This window comes from Microplitis demolitor, chromosome 10 (genome assembly GCF_026212275.2).
Source record: "Microplitis demolitor isolate Queensland-Clemson2020A chromosome 10, iyMicDemo2.1a, whole genome shotgun sequence".
In the NCBI taxonomy this organism is placed as follows: domain Eukaryota; kingdom Metazoa; phylum Arthropoda; class Insecta; order Hymenoptera; family Braconidae; genus Microplitis; species Microplitis demolitor.
Window position 1 is genome coordinate 12043020 of NC_068554.1, and position 20139 is coordinate 12063158.

General features: G+C 29.7%; 1 protein-coding gene across 3 annotated transcripts in view; it reads right to left on the reverse strand.

The window, feature by feature from the left end:
- Positions 1–271: 271 nt before the first annotated feature.
- Positions 272–20139, reverse strand: part of LOC103573711 (slit homolog 2 protein-like) — a 79732-nt gene continuing 59864 nt past the window's right edge. For all 3 annotated transcript variants that reach the window (XM_053742165.1, XM_053742164.1, XM_053742166.1), the window contains one exon: positions 272–4703. In XM_053742165.1, coding sequence (XP_053598140.1) covers positions 2745–4673 — 1929 coding nt within the window. In that variant the 5' untranslated portion in view covers positions 4674–4703 and the 3' untranslated portion in view covers positions 272–2744. The remainder of the gene's footprint in view (positions 4704–20139) is intronic.

The window sequence follows — 20139 nt, forward strand, 5'->3', positions numbered from 1 at the left end:
GTGGCCGTTCAACCCGTTTATAATTATTCATTTTAATTCTATGTAAGTTTGATATTCGTCCACATTCATAATCAACCGCTCAACTACATCAGCATCTACCCATCAACCAGGGCGTAACACGCATTGACAGACATTAAAAACTAATTAATTAGAATAAATAAATTATAAATTATAATAAAAATAATGATTGACAAACAAAATTATTATAAAATTTATTTATTTTGCCTTTCATTGACTTAAATAATCAAAGTTTGATTTATAAATGCTTCACTATAAAGTCGGTAACATACTTTAAATACAATCATTAAATTGTACTTAAAAATTAACTATAATTGAAATAATATCTATTATTTGTTCTTTTTAATTATTATTTTTTTTTTGACTTCCTTCTTCGCAGTCTTTTGAGTTACTTAAGTTACTCCTACAGCCTGTAAAATTTCAAAAGATATACTGCACTTGTTTAGAAAAGTTTTTGCTGATATTGGTAACTCAGGAAGTACTTCAGATTGTAAAATTTGTAATAATTCGTCTGAATGACAATGTGCAATATTCGTTTTTATTGCCCATAGTCGAAATTCACTTCTTGTATTCATTTTTCTCATTGATTTCATTTTTTTATGTATATATTAGTTATTTATCATAAAATTATTTACATATTGACGTACACGAATCTTGACTTATTTCCACTGCTTTTTAATATTTATTTTAGCAATTTTTGATATAAGTTAATCATAAAAAATTAACACACACATACACACTCGTACAGAAAACATATTGGTGTGACTAACGTGTACGCCTTAGTTGTAGGTGACGGAATTATCAGCAATTCCTGATTGGGACCCAATATATGTATTGGAAAAAAATTTAGTTGGGTTATTGCAGGAATCCGTGTTTGCGTCGAAAAATCAATAAGGAATTAAATATAATCTTTCTAAAAATCTATTAATCTTACTGCAAGAATTCACGTTTGCGTTGAAAAGTCAATAACTAAATCTGAGCTATGTATTAAAAATTTTCAAACATCGGTTAAAACTTCGGCTCGATTGAATAATGATTTAAAATTAATATAATTTGTAATCTAATCTCGAGTCTATTCAGTTCTATGCACATAAGCCTTCGAGCCCAACAAAGACGCATAATACAATAAAATTGTATTCTTAAAAATTGTGAAAAATTATAGTTTATAAGTGAAGTTCAATCAAAATTATTGTAATTGAAACGTTTAATTAAAAGACTAGAGATCATAACTTCAGCCTTGCAAATTTTATTCGAAAGTAGGACATAAGATTTTATCCTACAACTCTCGCCGCGCACATTTAACCAAATCCTTCAGGAGAAGATCGAGTGCGCTGCAAAGGTCTGGAGGGATAAACACCTACCGTGTTAGAAGAAAGAATAATCCAAAAATAAGTGAGAGAAAATTTTGATATCTTTTCTCGTATTCTTTATAGTTGTTCGCATCCTCCAAATGACTCGTCAAAATTTTCCTATCGCTACCAAATGGAGAAATCTCAGATAATAAATTTTAATTACAGCGGTGGACATAACATCTCGAACAAATTAACCAATTGAGGTATGGTTTTGCTTGCGTCGATCCATGTACTTTATTGCATTAGTTCTAGAACTAATAATATTTTTTCATTAATCAATTCATTTGTTGCAAAGAAATTTGAAATGTAACAAAGTTGAGTTTTTACATGTTGTTGTATATGACTTATAAATGATAATATGCAAGTATTAATGGAAAATTTACTCTCAACTTTTAAAACTCTTGAGCTACTGTCAGTACCGAGTCAATGCAATAGGCTTCTTTGAAAAGACATTTATGCACTATAAGCTTGTCCCTGATTAAAAGAATCGATTTGAAATGATTTGCAATGCTAAATGCCCATAAAAAGGACAATTCAAAATATTCACAGTATTCAAAAGCATTAAAAAGTATTTAAAATTTTTTTTTCTAGTCATTTTCAATCTTTTCTTTTAATAAGGGGTATGAGTCATCTTATACTCTTAAACATTTTTGATGTATCGAATAATTATCAATATTATAGAGAAAAAAAAAATTTCTCGGTTTTAAGTATATGGTAAATCGAATTTTTCGATGAACTCAGAATTTTCTTTCTTGTGGGAAACTTTTTTTTTGTAATCAACTATGATTTTTTCAATAAGTACGTAAAAAAAACGTTGCTCTGAAATGACGCACTTTATTGTGCATCGTCATTTTTTTGTAGGAAACTGCCTAACTCCCCATTTTTTAAAAAAAGAGTCGTTTGCATTTCCTGTTAGCAATCGACGTAATACACGTTGTTAAGCTTGGTTTCCATTTTTTTTTTAATTTTTGAATAATAATAATTGCTGAAAGAAAACTACCTAACAACAAACAATTCAAAAGAGAACCAATACTTAACAAATTTGAAATAAAAAAATTTTTTCTAAGTTGAAAAAATCACTGTCTTTTCCTGATATTTAGCTATCCTGTATAATTTACAAAAATGGAGTTGGCCAGTTTTCTATTGAAAACGATACTATAATTGTATAAAATTCTATATAACTATATACAATTGTATGTAATTATATAAACTCTTTTTTACTCGGGTAAATATGAATAAACCTAATTAAATGTAGTTTCGTCCTACCTTAATTGGAAATTTATTCGGTCTGATCTAATCATACAACCTCATTTGAGGTTCAGTTCTGATCAGATCTAAATACTTGAACTTTATTTTTTATTATATTATATATACTTAGACAAATACAACATGAGGTTTTTTAGCTAATCTCGCATTAGATGGTGAATAAAATTCATAATCATTAACGCAATCATAATCACTTATATTACTATCTTTATGACACCTGGCTTGAGAAATTCGATTGTTTGAATTTTCCATTCGGTAAATACTATTATCATATACATCGGGCTCTTTTTGTATATTGGTAACGTCAGTCACTCCATAAACATTTTCTTTATTACATTTCCCATAAAAACTTGAATTGTCCATTGATCTATTAGGAAAATCTTCAACTGTAAAATTAGTGATATTATGATCCATATGCTTATCATAATGTGGAGCATTATAGGATGTGTTATCATATCTCTTTTGATTTCCATCAAACTTATGAAGACTACCACTTGATAAAATTGGCACACGATTTTGATCAATACGCAGTGATGGATACATGGGAATACATTTAGTCACATCTTCAGTTGGTTCAACGTATATCAATATCTCCGGACGACTGAGTCTATCAAATAGTCTTTTACGGCGTTTGGCATGTGTTATATAGCCAATAATTATAATAATAATTGCAGTAACTATTAAACATCCTGCGGCAGACAATGATAAATATAAAGGACTTAATCGACAATGCAATGAACTTTCCGATAAAGTCATCAATAATTTACCATTGAATTTCTCGTCCGCACAAATAATTTCACCACGATCTATGAACAGAGTTGATGCATTACGCTCCTCTATGTCATGAATGACATTCCAGAGCCAATGTAGTGAACAATTGCAGATCAACGGATTGCCACCTATTTGTAAAAGATTTAAGCCATGAACTGGAAAGTGTGTTGCTTCAAGGTTAGAAAGATTGCAATGACGTAGTGAGATAGTTGTTAAATATCTTGCTGAATGTAAAATTCGAGGTGGCAGACGTCGGAGATCACGATTTTTGTCAAGAAAAATTTTCTCAAGATTGACATTATCAGCAAATGCACGGGATTTAACATGCGCAATTGTACATTCACGTAAATCTATGGTTTTCAATTCAAATAGATTGCGGAATGCTAAGTTGTCTAACTTTTCAAGTGGATTACGTGATAGAATCAAATATGACAAAAGACTTAAATGTGATAAAGCGGGTGTTGGTACATAAGTAAGATTATTTCCTTGTAAATTGAGATATAGAAGTGCTGGCAAACGTTGAAATGCTTCGTCCTTAATAATTCGTATTACATTGTTAGCTAGGTTAAGTGACACGAGTGAACGTAGTGTTGGCAAGGAATCATGTGAAATTTCTTGAATCAAATTCTCTGATAGTTCTAAATCCTCCAGGCTAGGTACTAAATGAAGATTCGATTTTGGCACTTCAAGAAGTGAGTTTCGACTTAATTTGAGAATACGTATTCTGTGTAAATTTCTGAAGAGATCATTAGGCAAACTCGTCAGTGAATTGCCGCTAAGATTCAGATCTTCTAATTCACTCGTGTGACGGAATGCCGCAGAATCTGCTTCTGTGATATTATTATTATTGAGATCGAGAACTTTTAACGAATCTAGCCCTTTTAGGGAATTTCTACCAACAGTTCTTATATTATTGTTGCTAATATTTAACATCACCAAGTGTGTTTGCAGTAAAAAATTATTTGATCCCAAAGTATGTAAAGTATTGTAAGACAGATCCAGACTTTCCAGATTGTCATAAAAACCAAATCCCAAGTTGAGAGTTGCAATTCGATTAGTGGATAGATCCAAATGATGGATTTCAGGATTTAACTGAATTGGTACAACTTCTAAACTTGCATAAACACATGATGCACGTAGGAATTCATCTTCACATTTACAGATCACGGGACATAGATCACTGCTTGTTTTAATGGTTGTTATTGAAATGGAAGTTATTATTAATGCTATCGGCAACGCCGGAAATGAATTTGAGCAAGTCGCCATCTCATATGGTCACCTTTGGGGTTTTCGTTTCTGTAACATAAATGAGTTTCAAAGTCATTTTAATATTTTAGAGGAGTTTATGTATGATAATGTGATATATTGTACTATATATGACTATACTTATATTTTTTCTCATTAATATACGTTAATATATTTTCATGATGCCAGCATCAAAGTATCAGTGTTTCTACAGCTAGTCAAAACAAGCTAATTTCAATCCGATGCTGCAAACAACTGCTAGCGAATTCGTAATTCACAAATACCTTCACACAGCGGGCAAAATCATGTGTGTTTCTCCCGGGTGTTAGTTATATTTGATGTTCATTGGCGGCCTTATTATTCTCATTTGTTTGCTTGTAATTTAGGTTTACTCATTTTATTTTTTAAGTGTGAGTTTTCATTAACCAAATGAAATCACTAAAAATGAGAAAAATAAAAATTTTGTTTTGTCAACTATTTAATAAGTGACTGTCAATTACAGATTTTTCATTCTCTAACAGTTTTCCACAACATCAGCTAGAAATTAATTTGTTTTTTACTGGCTGCTGACACTGAATATTGGAACTCCAATGCAGGTAATCATGGAAAAAATAGCCTGTGGCTCAGGGTGAAATATGAGTTCAGATTGCAAGTGATGTCAGCCTTCGCCTACGGCTCGGGTAGCCAACTTCGGCCTAGTCTGAAATCATTTTTTTTCATCACTTGTCACACAATAGACTATTGAAAAAAATGTATTGCTGCAGTATATATTAACTGTATATTTATCAATATAATGTTTTTTATGATTGTTTAAGATAATTTTTTGTCGTATATCTGTAACATACTAGTCATTTCTGCTAATAATCGATAGAAATTATCATTTGTTATAAATTATTATGAATTTCTGATCATTATCTCACTAAACATTCAAAGACATTCATTATTAAGGAGGTTTAGGACATACAGTCTGTTCACTGCGTTTCATCTCACAACACATATATTTAGATAGATCATAGTACGTGACTTGAGATGGATTAATTTAGCTTGAGACTGTACTTTCAAAATATGTAACAAGCTTTTACTAGCGATTTAAAAACATTTAGCTTACCGAAATAATCTTTTATGCATTAAATAACTAAATTATTATAAAATAATTGATAATTTATTTTAAATTTAAATAAAATAATAAATTATTTAATTTTAAATATTTTTCAAAAAGTTTGGCAACGCCGCAAATTTTACCATGGTTGCGCATGTCGACTGCTCTATTTATGTTGGTAATGTGTACGTGTGTCTTATGTTTACAAGCAATGCTATTTAGACCGAGTGTTAATTCATTGCTAAATTTTTGAACAATAAAAAGAAAATGAGTAATGGAAAAAAACGTTATTTTTAACTACGTAAATATTTATGCGTACTACGTAAATGTTATGTTTTATAGTAAATAGTTCAAGTTTTATAATACTTTCCTTTACCTATTGGACTTTTCCACTAACCTCTTTCATTGAAACTTTAAATTTCCCGCATTTACAACCTTGCCGTCAACATAACCCACATTTGCTATGGCTGACTACTTTTTTAAAATTTAGATTTTTTGAACTGAATTAATTTTATAACTAAGTACCCTCAGCTTGATTTTTTTTTCAATAATTTTTGAAATTTTTTTTTTTTACACAATGAGTTTTTCAAAGCTTTCTTATTATTTTTTCATCATAAAATTTATTAAAACGAGACTAGGTGTGAGATCTGGTATATCATTATAATGTTAAATGACCTATATTTAGTCTTGTTTTATAAATAAACTACGATCCCTAGGTCTCTGAAATTTTAATACCCGACTGAATATATTTTTCTCGATCCTAAAAATTTTAAATTGATCTCATTATTTCGACTTTACTCTTATACCTCCTTAAGTTTATTAATATATTAAGATATATTGAGAAGAGAGTAAGTTGTTCAGTTATTAAGTTGAATTGTGATGATTTATGTACGTTAATTACTTTTATAATAAAACTACTTAAAATAATTATTTATTTCATTAGAAAATAACAGAATTAACCGATTGAGATGGTTCAGATAGCAATAAACGCGTTTCATTGAGTTCTAGAGCTGATTAGATTTGGAAGTGGAGTGTTGAAATCGTTTCGGAAAAATCAATAAAAAACTTAAAAAAACTTTTTTTTTTGTAATACCAAATATTTTCGAGTCTACTTGATCAAATGATCTGAAATTTTCAGGAAAGTTGATGGTCAACAAGTTCTTTCAACTGCCGCCTTAACCATTCAAATCAGTTCATTATTTAGAAAGTTAAAGACCGTTCGCACACACACATACACACACACGCACGCGCGCGTGAACGCGGACACGGGCACGCGGACACGCACGTTCATCATTCTGGAAATAGTCAGAATAGCTTCCTAGGACCTCACAAGTTGACATCTCATGAAAACACAATTTTCGAAAACCGGAATGAAAACAATAACTTCTCGAATGCTTTGAAATTCATCGATTTACTTAGCGGAAAGTTAGAAAAGTCTATTTTTTTAAGCAATCTAACCCACAGTTTTCCATGTGAATTTTCCATATGGGAATGCAATTATCCATGGTTTCCTTCATGAATTCTTATATAAATACATATATTCTTATATTAATTTCTATAGATTCTTACATAAAATCCATACTTATCTACATGGATTCCTATGGATTTCCTACATCTTACATATTCTCATCCATGATTATACATGATTGAGTATGACTTTGTATGGATCAGGCATGGTCATGTATGCTCATGCAGAGTCATACTAAAACTATATATATATTGGGGTGCTTTTTATTTTTGAACAATTTTTTTTTCTTAGCCTACATGAAAATTTTATTGTAGACGACAAAAAAAAATTTCCTGAAAATTTTAGCCCTTAATTTCAATTTTAAGAGGTCGTTATCTATTTTTAAAGTTTTCCTATTTAAAAAGCATGGGATCGATATCACATTTTTTAAAAAAAATTCTTACCCAGGCAGTCTTTGAGCAATTCACTCGTTTTCGGGCTCGTTTCATAGGGCTTGTAGTCCTCTTTAAAATTGATTCTAGTGACATAGATGCATTTACAACAGTTCAAAAGTTATGAGACTTCAAACTTCAGAAATTTTTATTTTCACCAAAAAATCATAATTAATGGCTATTATTATTCCAGCTATCAACTTTCTAGAAAAAATATCATACAACTTCTGTAGTGTGGTAAATACTCTACAAGAAATACCTAAAAAAATTCAATATTATCAACGTCATTGTTTATTTTTGTTAACTTTTCTCTTTTAAAGGGTGTTATAATTATTTAATTTTAATTATATTCTCGTAAAAAATTTAACTTTTGTACTTATCCTTTTTTTTCGTATAAAATTAATCGAGCTTGATCAATTTTTATGTAGTTCTATGATTTAACGTATCGATCGAAGCGCCGATAGTTTTCAATGGTCTAAAATCTCAGTCTTTATAACTGAAATTGAATTACTTTCGTTTAAAGTAAAGCAATAAGTTAAGCAACGTTGATTTTAACGTTAAATTTAACGATTAAATAGTGAACTCTTTTTTTTCTGAAATTCCGGACATGATTAAAGAATAGAATAATATTAAAAAAACTAATAGATTTTTAAATTGAAACGAAAATAATTCAATTTCAGTCATAAAGACTGAGATTTTAGACCGTTGAAAACTATCGGCGCTTCGATTGATCCGTTAAATCATAGAAATACATAAAAATTGATCAAGCTCGATTAATTTTATACAAAAAAAAAAGATAAGTACAAAAGTTAAATTTGTTACGAGAGTAAAATTAAAATTAAATAATTATAAAACCCTTGAAAAGAGAAAATTTAACAAAAATAAACAATGACGTTGATAATATTGAATTGTTTTAGGTATTCTTTCTAGAGTATTTAACACGCTACAGAAGTTGTATGACATTTTTTCTAGAAAGTTGAAAGCTGGAATAATAGCCATTAATTATGATTTTTTGGTGAAAATAAAAATTTCTGAAGTTTGAAGTCTCATAACTTTTGGTTATTGCCTGTATTCAGGGTTCACCACATTTTTCAATGTTTCAAGTGCTTATACCTTAAATGTCTATGATTAAATTTTTTTCACGTGTTCAGCTACATGGCGGATTAAATTTTTGGTATGAGTTTTTGTCTCTAACATGTGATATCTATCCGAACTTCGTGACTAATGTGCACAAAATTGGCAAAAATAACACAAAATCATGTAGATTTTCAAAAATAAATTGTTTTTTAAAAATAATAATTAAATTTATTTAAATCCGTAAGATGGACGGTGGCGATAGGAAGGTCTATCTAAGAGTTACAAATAATTTTTTAACTCTTGTAATAGTAAAAATCAGCATATTTGTGTTATTTCAATATTTTTAAGGTGTACAACAGCTTAGCTAACATTTTGTTACAATTAGAACGGTATCCGCCTCCCTTTGCTAGTATAGTATCTGGCTAAAGCCCACAACACTGTTTTACGCCGACGCGTACTATAGTTCAGTCGGCCTGGAAAAAAAAGTGGTTTGCTGGCAACTTTTCGAGAAAATGGTCCGATTTTGGATTTTTTTTTTTTTTAAATACTCAGCAAAATATTCTAAACGGTTGTGTGTATGTGGGAAGGTGAGCTTTTTTTTTTTGTTTAAAAAATAGAGTTTTTGCGTTGAGCTTTAAATTAAAATATCTCGAAACTACGCAAAAGTAGTCGAGACATGCTGCGTATGAAATTCGGAGAATTGAATAACGAACAAAATGACCCCAATCTGATGTCTCTACGACCAATAGTTTTCGAGATTTTAATTTTTTAATGGAAAAAAAAACGCGGTTCCGCTCGAGCGCTTATAAATAAATGGCTGTAATTCCTCGAAAAATCTTTCGATTCACTTCGTTTTTTTTTAATTTCAGCTATTGTTGTCTGCTATAAGGAAAAAAATCAGCTAAGCTCCGAAAAATTTTTCGGAACTTGTTTGAATTATTTTGAGTTTTTCGAATTTCTGCATTAAAAAATAGTTAAAATAAGAAAAAAAATATTTTGATTGCATATAAAAATTTTGCCAGCAACAAGGAATCGATGTGAAAAAATGAAATTTTTTTAAAAAAATTTAGCTTACAAGTTTAAAAAAATATGAGCTCTACAGAGACTTCAACTCAACTCCGAGATAGTGCGCGTGCGCCATTCTCCTTAAACCGTTGTAGAAGAAAAATAGGGGAAGTAATAATAATGTGAAGCAAATAATTATAATAGTAAACGGCCGCTCAAATACTCGGAGTAATTTGGTTTTTTATCTTTTTTGTAATTTATTCTTTTTTTTTTTAAAGACCTAATTAATTTTTAAAAAATCGATTCGACAATATAGGTATCAATCAATTCTGAATTTCATGAATCGTCCAAAAAACCTAACGACAAATAATAGATTTTTAAAAAAACTAATTTTTTTTTATAAACAAATAAGTAAATAAACTTTTAAAAAATCGATTATTTGTCGTTAGGTTTTCTGGACGATTCATGAAATTCAAAATCGATCGATACCTATATTGTTAAATTGATCTTTTAAAAGTTTATTTGCTTATTTGTTTTTAAAAAAAAATTAGTTAACTTTTTAAAAATCGATTATTTGTCGTCAGGCTTTTTGGATGATTCATGAAATTCAGAATTGATTGATACCTATATTGTCGAATCGATTTTTTAAAAGTTAATTAGGTCTTTAAAAAAAAAATAATAAATTACAAAAAAGATAAAAAACCAAATTACTCCGAGTGTTTGAGCGGCCGTTTACTATTATTATTATTTGCATTACATTATTATTATTTCCCCCATTTTTCTCCGACAACGGTTTAAGGGGAATAGCGCACGCGCACCAAACATGAGCTCTTAATTCCAATGTTAAGTACTTACTATTTCCATTTGATTTTTTCCCATTTAAAATACACGTAAATAAAATTACTTTTTTTTTTAACTTTTACTACTCAGCTGCGTTTCATGATATCAACGCGGCTTTGGTCGCAAATTGTAGGGCATTTGGTGTTCTTCAAAAGTGCCCATAGTTTCTTAGCTGTTATTCCAGCTGTTTCACTTGTGTCCATTGCGGAATTCATTTTTCCTACGGAATTGACCTTTATTGGCTTGCAGAACGTAAACCAATGAAAGTACACTAAAATTGCTAATGAGAATTTTATAGGAAAGTTTATTGCCTGCAAAAAAAGTCCTGTGAGTCAAGTCTCTAAAGTCTATAGTTTCCGAGTTATAATCATTTTTATAATTTGAGAAATAAAATATCTAATATAATTTTTTTTTATTATATTATATTTCTAAAATTATTAAAATGACTATAACTCAGAAACTATGGACTTTAGCGACTTAACTCATAGGATTTTTTTCGAAGGGAATAAAATTTCTTATAAAATTCTTACTAGCAATTTTAGTGTACTTTCATTGGTTTACGTTCTGCAAGCCAATAAAGGTCAATTCCATAAGAAAAATGAGTTTCGCAACGGACACAAGTGAAACAGCTGGAATAACAGCTAAGTAACTATGGGCACTTTTGAAGAACACCAAATGCCCTACAATTTGCGACCAAAGCAGCGTTGATATCATGAAACGCAGCTGAGTAGTAGAAGTTAAAAAAAAAGTAATTTTATTTATGTGTATTTTAAATGGGAAATAATCAAATTGAAATAGTAAGTACTTAGCATTGGAATTAAGAGCTCATGTTTGGTGAGAATTAATTTTTTTCGATGTAGATTGATATTTTGCTTGAGCACTTAGAAAAAAAAACTTTTTGCGGAAATAAATCACCCTAATATATATATATATATATATATATATATATATTATAACACAAAAATTGTATACGCTAATTTTTGTGTTATATCATTGTTCTCTGTCTTTACTCTCCAGTCTCAATACGAATAGGGCGCCAGGTAATTTTTAACACTGCAACTATCAAACCAGTAAATCATAGGGAATTTTTGATCTGTGGAGTTATCTCAAAAACCACACAAAACTAAAACTAAAATTAAAACTGAGACAAAAATGCTCAGAACTTATAAGCAAAACAAAAAAAACAGAGACTGGAAAACTAATAACAGAGTTACGGTATACCGTGGTGTCGCTCAGCGTGTAGGCTTATGGAGAGAGAGAGAGAGAGAGAGAGAGAGAGAGAGAGTGGTCTGGGTCAAATCATCCCAAATTCATATGAATTATCAGCGGATTTGCAATTCTTATTGAACAACAAATAATCACAAATTTCTATTTAACAATAAACAAAATACTATAGCATTATACAAGTAATTTTACTTCATAGCAAAATATTGAATCTAATAATAATAAAATTAATCTCAACGAAAAGTAAATTGACAGCTTAATGATGCGTATCAACCTTATACATAAATTAATTAAGTAACTAAAGCCAGCCGATACTCAAATAGTATTCGGTGAACTAGAACAATAATCATAAATTCGGTACCCTAGATATGTCCACTAACAAAATCGTAAGACTGACTTATATGGGTCTCATTTTGACGTCAACTAGGTAATAATGAGCTAACTAACTTAGCATATTCTTTATAATTATTTTATAAAATGACATTTAACAATAAATCATGAACGTAATTCTAAACTGTAACTATTTTCTCAGGATACTCTCAGATTTCAACTCTTTTATTTAGTTAAAGCCGTAGCATACTACCTCAAGACGCTAACTCAAACACGTATAATTATTGATAATTATAATAATTATTCCATACCTGATTGCTGATGAACAAATTATCAAGTAACGTCATACTGTTACGGCGTAACATGCGAAAATACGAAAACAACGTACAACTAAATAAATAAAAACAAAATTCTTAAAAACTAAACACATCAAAGGTCAGATGAGTGGTCAGAACTTGTTGATGTAAACAAGGAATACCATAAATTTCCCTTTCTATTACTTATGAAGTAATAATGAACTAACTAATAAATTGAGCAATCAATTAAACCATGATAAGTTCCCTAATACTAGCAACCCTAACATTACCACTATCAAATGATGCTGCGCGATGCTCCTCTGTTTTTTCTTTTTGAAGTCAAGTGTCACCACCCTGATAACTTTTACATCTATGCATCGATGACTATACATTAAGCTATCAATTCACTTCGTCCCTCCGCATTCCTTCTAGTATCTACTAGCCCAAATGATATCGAAATTCATTTAAAATTTTTAATTAACTATAAAACAAACTGATAGTTATTAACAAAAACAAGGTAGTAAAATCTATGATTGACACCGTTGACAATAAATAAAATCATAAATAATGCTTAATACGCAACAGTAGCTATTGCACCTTAACCCAAGAAACTTATTAGTAAAATAAATATTAATAACTTCAAACGCAATATCCCAACGTATTGATAAAAAATAAATAAGATAACAATTAACTAACTACATAATATCGGACAACCATGACATACCATGACGGAGCAGATAACCATATTAATAATTTCTTAACATCCTACAGAGAATAATTAAATTCATAGCCACCTACCTATAACAATAGAAGTAAATTATAATCGATCAGTAGATAAAGACAAATAGAATTCAAAATTAGATAAAAACTAACTAACCATCAGAGGTCAATCAAGGAACCTAACTATTTAGCTTCCCTATTGCCTCTCACTAACGCATACGTAAGCGTGTAACTTCTACCTTTAATAACTCAATTAATAAATAAAATAATGATCAGCCAAGATTCCCATAACGATTCACTAGTGTCCCTTTACCGATGAGATTAATAATAATTACGAATTATTAAATATTTAAATCAGAAACAGGCATAACTTCTAAACCACTAACGATAAGGACAAATAATCATATTCCATCGATAGATAAGGAAAAATTGATTATTAATTACTAAACACTCAAACCTTAATCTTAACGAATATTCTGTGATTAACCACTTAAAATAAGCCCATCTAATAGCATGGGATTGCATCTCTTTCTTTCATCAATAGAATTACTACAGCCTGCCTCCTCACGTTCCCAAGGTTCTTCTTGTAACGTACCGCGTGAGTGTTCCGTCATTTCTCTCTCTAACACATATGAATACATCGATAATTTCTACTTTAAATAAGTCGATAAATAGTTAAAATAATGACAACCCAAGCATATCATAACAATCCGATAAAATACCTTATCTAATTGAATCAATAATAATTCCAGATCATTTGGAAACTATCCCGTAATAATTAAAAATAGGTATAACATTTTAACCAATAATAGTAGAAGGGAATGACCATAATCAATCGAAAGATAATAACGAAAGGATTAATAATCAATAAACACTTATATCATAATCCTAATTAATAATCGGTAATTAACAACTTAAAATAAGGCTCATCTAATAACATTGAGCTGGATTTAGAAACTTTCTCCTAATGCGTGCCGCATGACTCACCACGATCAATTTCTCTCTCTAACACATACGACTATATCGCTAAATTCTACTTTGAATAACTCAACCAATAATTGAATTAATGTAAAACTGAGATTATCGCCATAATTCTCTAGCACACATCTATCCATGAACCTAATAATAATTGCAATTAATTAAATATTGTAATTGAAAATAGATGTAACATCTAAACCACTGACAAGAGGAAGAAATGACTATAACCAATCGAAGATAATGACAAAAAGATCAATAATCAATAACTACCTATGCTATGAATCTAGTTAATAACTCTTAATTAACAGACTAAAATTACTCCTATCTAAAAGTATGGGGTCAGGTCTCCTTCTTCCCCCCCCCCCCCATAGGAACTACCATTGTCTTTTTTTTTAGTCTTTGTCATTGTTCTAGAAGTTTCAACACGAGATCATCATCAGGTACACCTTCTTTCACACCATAACCCGCAAGTATTCAACTCTGCTCAATAACATTAGTTTTCAGTAACAAAATTAAATCTAGGTCACGCGTACTACTCCTCGCCTATGATTGGCGCCTATAAAAACCGCCGTAAATCGGTCCTCTATGCCCATTAATTATCAAGCTCTTGATTACTTATAATCTTATCATTTTAAATATAAAAATTTTAAATTTTTTGTTCGAGTCATTGAAAATTAAATTCAGAATTTATACAATTTAAATACAATCATATTAAATAAAAATAATTTTGATTTTTTAAAATTCTTTCATTCAATATTACAAATAATTTAAGCAATTAAATTAATTCTATTGAATATTTTTGCTGTTTTAAATTTCACATTGGAATAATTCTCGTCATATTAAGGAGTATATTCAAAGAGATTGTCAATTACCCAGTATAAGTTAACCCCTTTGCTGATTTGCATCAACAATTCTCGACATTCAAGAAGCGTAACCAACTATCAAGCCACCTGACAATAATTTATTTCGAATCGAATTTCAACCAACAACAATCTGGTCTCCAGCTCAGCCAAATCTTGTATCCTGACAAATTATTATATTGAATAAACTCTGCTTAAAAAATCTCATAAGATCCGATAGTTTCTTATAAATTCTCATAGAAATTTTATGAGAATGAATAAGTTCTATAGGAAGCAGGAGACGTCTTCTCATAGAACTCACTGAATTTTATGAGATTGAATGGGAGTTATTTAAAAAAGTTATTTTCTCATATATTCTGATAAGAAATTCTTTATAAGAATTTATCGGAAAATCAAAATGTTTATGAAAAGTGAGTTTTTATAAGGTTGGATGAGGTAAAACATTTACGAGATTTATAGGAATCTATAAGAATTCCGTCTCAATAAGAACATATGAGGAAACAATTTCATCAGTAATGATAGGATTCTATAAGAAAATAATAAAATTTACAAAATTATTGTTCGTATGAGAATGTATGAGGAAATGATTTCGTCATTAACAACAGGAATCTATGAGAAAATAATAAAATTAGCAAAATTTCTGTTGCAATAAGAACATATGAGAAAATCATGCTGTCGCTAATAATTGGATCCTATGAGAAAATAATCCAATTTATTATTTTTCCGTTCGTATGAGAGTGTATGAGGAAATGATTTCGTCTTTAACAACAGGAATCTATGAGAAAATAATAAAATTTACGAAGTTTCTGTTATAATAAGAATACATGAGAAAATTATCCTGTCGCTAATAATTGGATCCTATGAGAAAATAATAAAATTTATCATTTTTCGGTTCGTATGAGAATGTATGAGGAAATGATTTCGTCGTTAACAACAGGAATCTATGAGAAAATAATAAAATTTACGAAATTTCTGTTTTAATAAGAACATATGAGAAAGTTATTCTGTTGCTAATAATTGGATCCTATAAGAAAATAACAAAATTATTTTCCCATTCATTCTCATACAGCGGTTAGAGTGGTATAAACTTGTACCCATAGAATCTTATAAGAAATTGATGCATTGCAAATTATTTTCTTATAGATTCCCATAAGAATATCGCCAGCAAATTTACGTAAAAATAATAAAATTATTTCGCCATTCATTCTCATATAACAACAAGAAACAAGACGTGTACATTTCCAATTGATTCTCTTACGAAATGTAAGTATGACCCATTCCTATTCATTCCGATAAAAATGTGAACATGTACAACAAACTTTATATAAGAATGAATGAGACGTAAGTCCAAAGATTTGGTAAGTTTTTATCGGATTATGCTCGGATTTGAATATATTCTCATAGGTTCCAATATGGGCTATCATTTTTCGATGGGACACTTTGCCGATTCATTCTCATACAAATTTTTTTATGAGAATCTATCGGATTTTTTAAGCAGGGAACCAACTGTAAGTTCAAATACTGTTCATTTATCTAGTGATAAGACACATCCATCCACCTCGTGCACCATATTTTCGTATATTGGCATTTTAGACACTAAATAGCGAGGTCCCCGCTACCCGAGTAAATGGCTTAAGTGCTTTGACTTAAAATTAAGGGACTGAATTACTTGTGTTCGCCATTCTGGACGTAACAATACACTGTTTAAATAATACTTCTGTAACCATAACTCCACCCTGTAGCTTTCTGCAATGTCGAGAACTGTAGCATCATTCCTAAACACGTCTACTCGCTTCGACCGACCAGAGTCGAGTGCTCACATCCTTACTCTCCCCAAACTAACCATGGCCACTATTTTTGCCGGCTCTATACTCCAGCTTATAATTTTAACTTGATATCAAAGAATCAATAGGCAAGAATCAAGTTGTGTCTTTATCTTCAGTCTCCAGGACTCCCTAATTTTACTGAGTATGGATATCCTAATGTGTTTGCTCTCCTGGATTTGGCTTCGGTTGGGATCGCAGACTGAATTCCTAAATCTAAGTGACTAGCGGTTACCCTTTTTTACAACTGCAATCGGAAACGATCGTCAAATCACTCCATGCAGTCGAATGTTCGACGGCAGAACTTACGACGATTTAACGTCAATAAACGGTAATGTTACGTCCGAATTATTTTTCATTTTCAATTTTTGCGGTCGTTTCATATTATTATGTCATTTCATTATATATTATTTTATTCTATTTTATCTTTGTCTTAGTAGTTGAAAAATTTGTCTAGACACGTAAATTATGTCCAAATATTTTCCCAAATCACAAAGATTTCTAATCCTCACCAAGGTCAGAGTGGCAGCTGACGCACTTCTTTATCGCTACTGTACTCTAAATAAGTAAAGCAAATAGTACTATTGTAATGAGTTTTAATGTCTCCAAATTGAAAAATACTTAAAAGTAATTTATGGTGTCTAGACAAAGGAATGTTTAAATAAATAAAAGCAACAGACCTTCTCTTCTGTTTTTTCTTTTACAATGAAATATAACAATTTTTTTTTTAGAATCGTCCAGAATAAAAATACTGAAAAAGATACGATAGAATAAAACTTTATGCCTGGAAAAACAGAGAAAAGAAAGGAAAGAAACAAATAATTTTTACTACCAATATTTAAAAATAATTTTAGTTAGTACACTATTTAAAAGTAATAAAATAATAAAATATGATGGTCTTAATAAAATATTCAAAACGTAAAATCAAATTTAATATTCAGCTTGAAAACAATAAAATGATAAAAATAATAAGTTTAAACAGAATATTTAAACTTAAAAATCAAGTTAATATTCAACTTAAAATAATAAAATATATTAATTTAAATAAAATATTCAAACTTAAAATCAAATTAATATCCAACTTAAAACAATAGAATAGTAAAGGATGATAGTTAAATAAAAATATTTAAACCAAAAATAAATTAATAACATAATAAAAGATAATAGTTTGAATAAAATATTAGTAATCAAATAAAAAACTAAACAAAAAGAATATTAAAATATGATAACTTAAATAAAATAAACAGTAAAATATTAGAAATTAAATAAATAAAATATTAGAATAAATAAAAAGGGATGACAATTTCATTCAACCATAATTTAACGGAAATTTAGTCGAATTACTTTTATTATTAGTATTATTATTATTATTAAAATTTTTTTAATTACATTTATTATTAAATAAAAAGCGCGGGGTGAGTTGCAAAAACCGGAAGAGAGGGACAGGAAAATCAACGTGGAAGGGATAGTACGGCCCCGAAACGGCGGTTTTCCGTAAGGAAGTGGAAAACTTCGGGTGGAAGTGGAAGAACGTGGGAAGAGATTTTTCCCCAAATACCAAACCTGGAGTATCCACCCATTTTTCCGCAGGCCTAACAAGCGGCCCCAAAAACAGTCAGTTGTGTTGTGAGTCCCGAACTACCCGTTATTCCCAATATCCAAATTATCCATTTTCTTACAATATAGGCTGTTTATTAAGATTTTCAACAGTTTATAATACAAAATAGGCTGGTAGCCATTATTTAAACAATATAATATTCAAGCAAATAATCACACAGAGTGGGCTGGTAGCCACCTGATTTGGAAAATAAGGACCTCAATCAACTCACCCCGAACAAAGCAATAGAAAAATAAGAACGTCGAATAATCATAATTACTGAGTAAGTCAATATAAAATTTTTTTGATGTTCAAAAGAATGATTTAACAAAAATACTAGTGTTACGTTATTAAGCGTCAGTTGTTGAGAATTAACAATTTAAAAATTCCGAGTAATCTAGTAAAACAACCTTGACTTCTATATTTTCATTTTCCATTATTTATCTCATTGAAATTTTTGTAACAATATATCTATTTATTTACAATTTAAATTCATGTTTTTAATTTTCATATTCCCTCATTCAAATTTCTTGTCCCCGGTCTATTGGTCGAAAGACTAGGACCGAATATATTTTATAAAAGTCCGATTTTAAAGTAGGTTGAGTTTCTCGCTCATAATTTGGCATCCTTAACCCCGTTGCCATATTATAGTTAGGACTCAAAGCCTGCTTTTTTTTGCAAATCCGACATAACAGTAATTTTATCGTGCCACTGAAACCGCTAGGGTTAAATGGAAAATATTATTGGAAATGACGAAAAAAAAATACTATGAAAGTTTGAGCTCTCAATATCAATATTGACAGCTGCCGCATCGCAATTTTCTATTTCCTGTTTAGATAGCATGGAAAAATTTATTTTTTAAGCTTTGGAATTTTGTAGCTCACAGTGGGACCAATTTTGAATGTTCAAGACATACTATTACGGGAAATTTGACGCTCTATAAAAAAGTTCTCTTATAATTTTTCGAAATTTTTATTTCTTAAAAAATTTATAACGTAAACCGTGATTAATTTCCGCGACGGAGACGCGGATCAACCGGTAAACCGTATGTGGTCACCCACGTGTTAAAATAATAATAATAAATAATAATAACTATTACTAATAAATGATTTTAAATGTTTCCTTCAAATTAAAATAAATAATAAGTTATAAATAATAATGAAATTATAAATAATGAACTCTTGGAGTGCCTGAACCAGCTCCTCAGGCTGGGTTAGTGCACGCAGGCGCCAGACCGTTTATCCTAAAACGGACAAAATTCAATTCAGGGGGAAATCTGCGAGGGAAAATCCGAGCAAGTGATTCACGACAAAGCGGACAAACAATTGAGAAAAATAAAATAAAATGAATAATAATAAGAAAAAGAATAGTGGTAAATATATAATAAATAATTATATTACAAATAATAAGTAATATAAGAAAAATGAAATAAGCAGTAGGAAAAAGATCCAGGAAAATAAATATTAAATTTTCCCCGACAGCTGTTGGTTTCCGTATTTTAATTTTAAACAATAATCAATATAATTAATAATATTGTACAATAAATAGTTTTTGTTAATTTAACCACAATAATGACACTCGATGGTTATAAAAAAATAATAACATTATATAAATTCAACCCAAAATAAATATAATTTAATTTAATTAACACTGTTAATTTTATTATTAAATAAAAGAAACCAATTATTTTACTTAAATTTTTCCAGACAATAAAAAGGAATAATAATAATAATTTTACT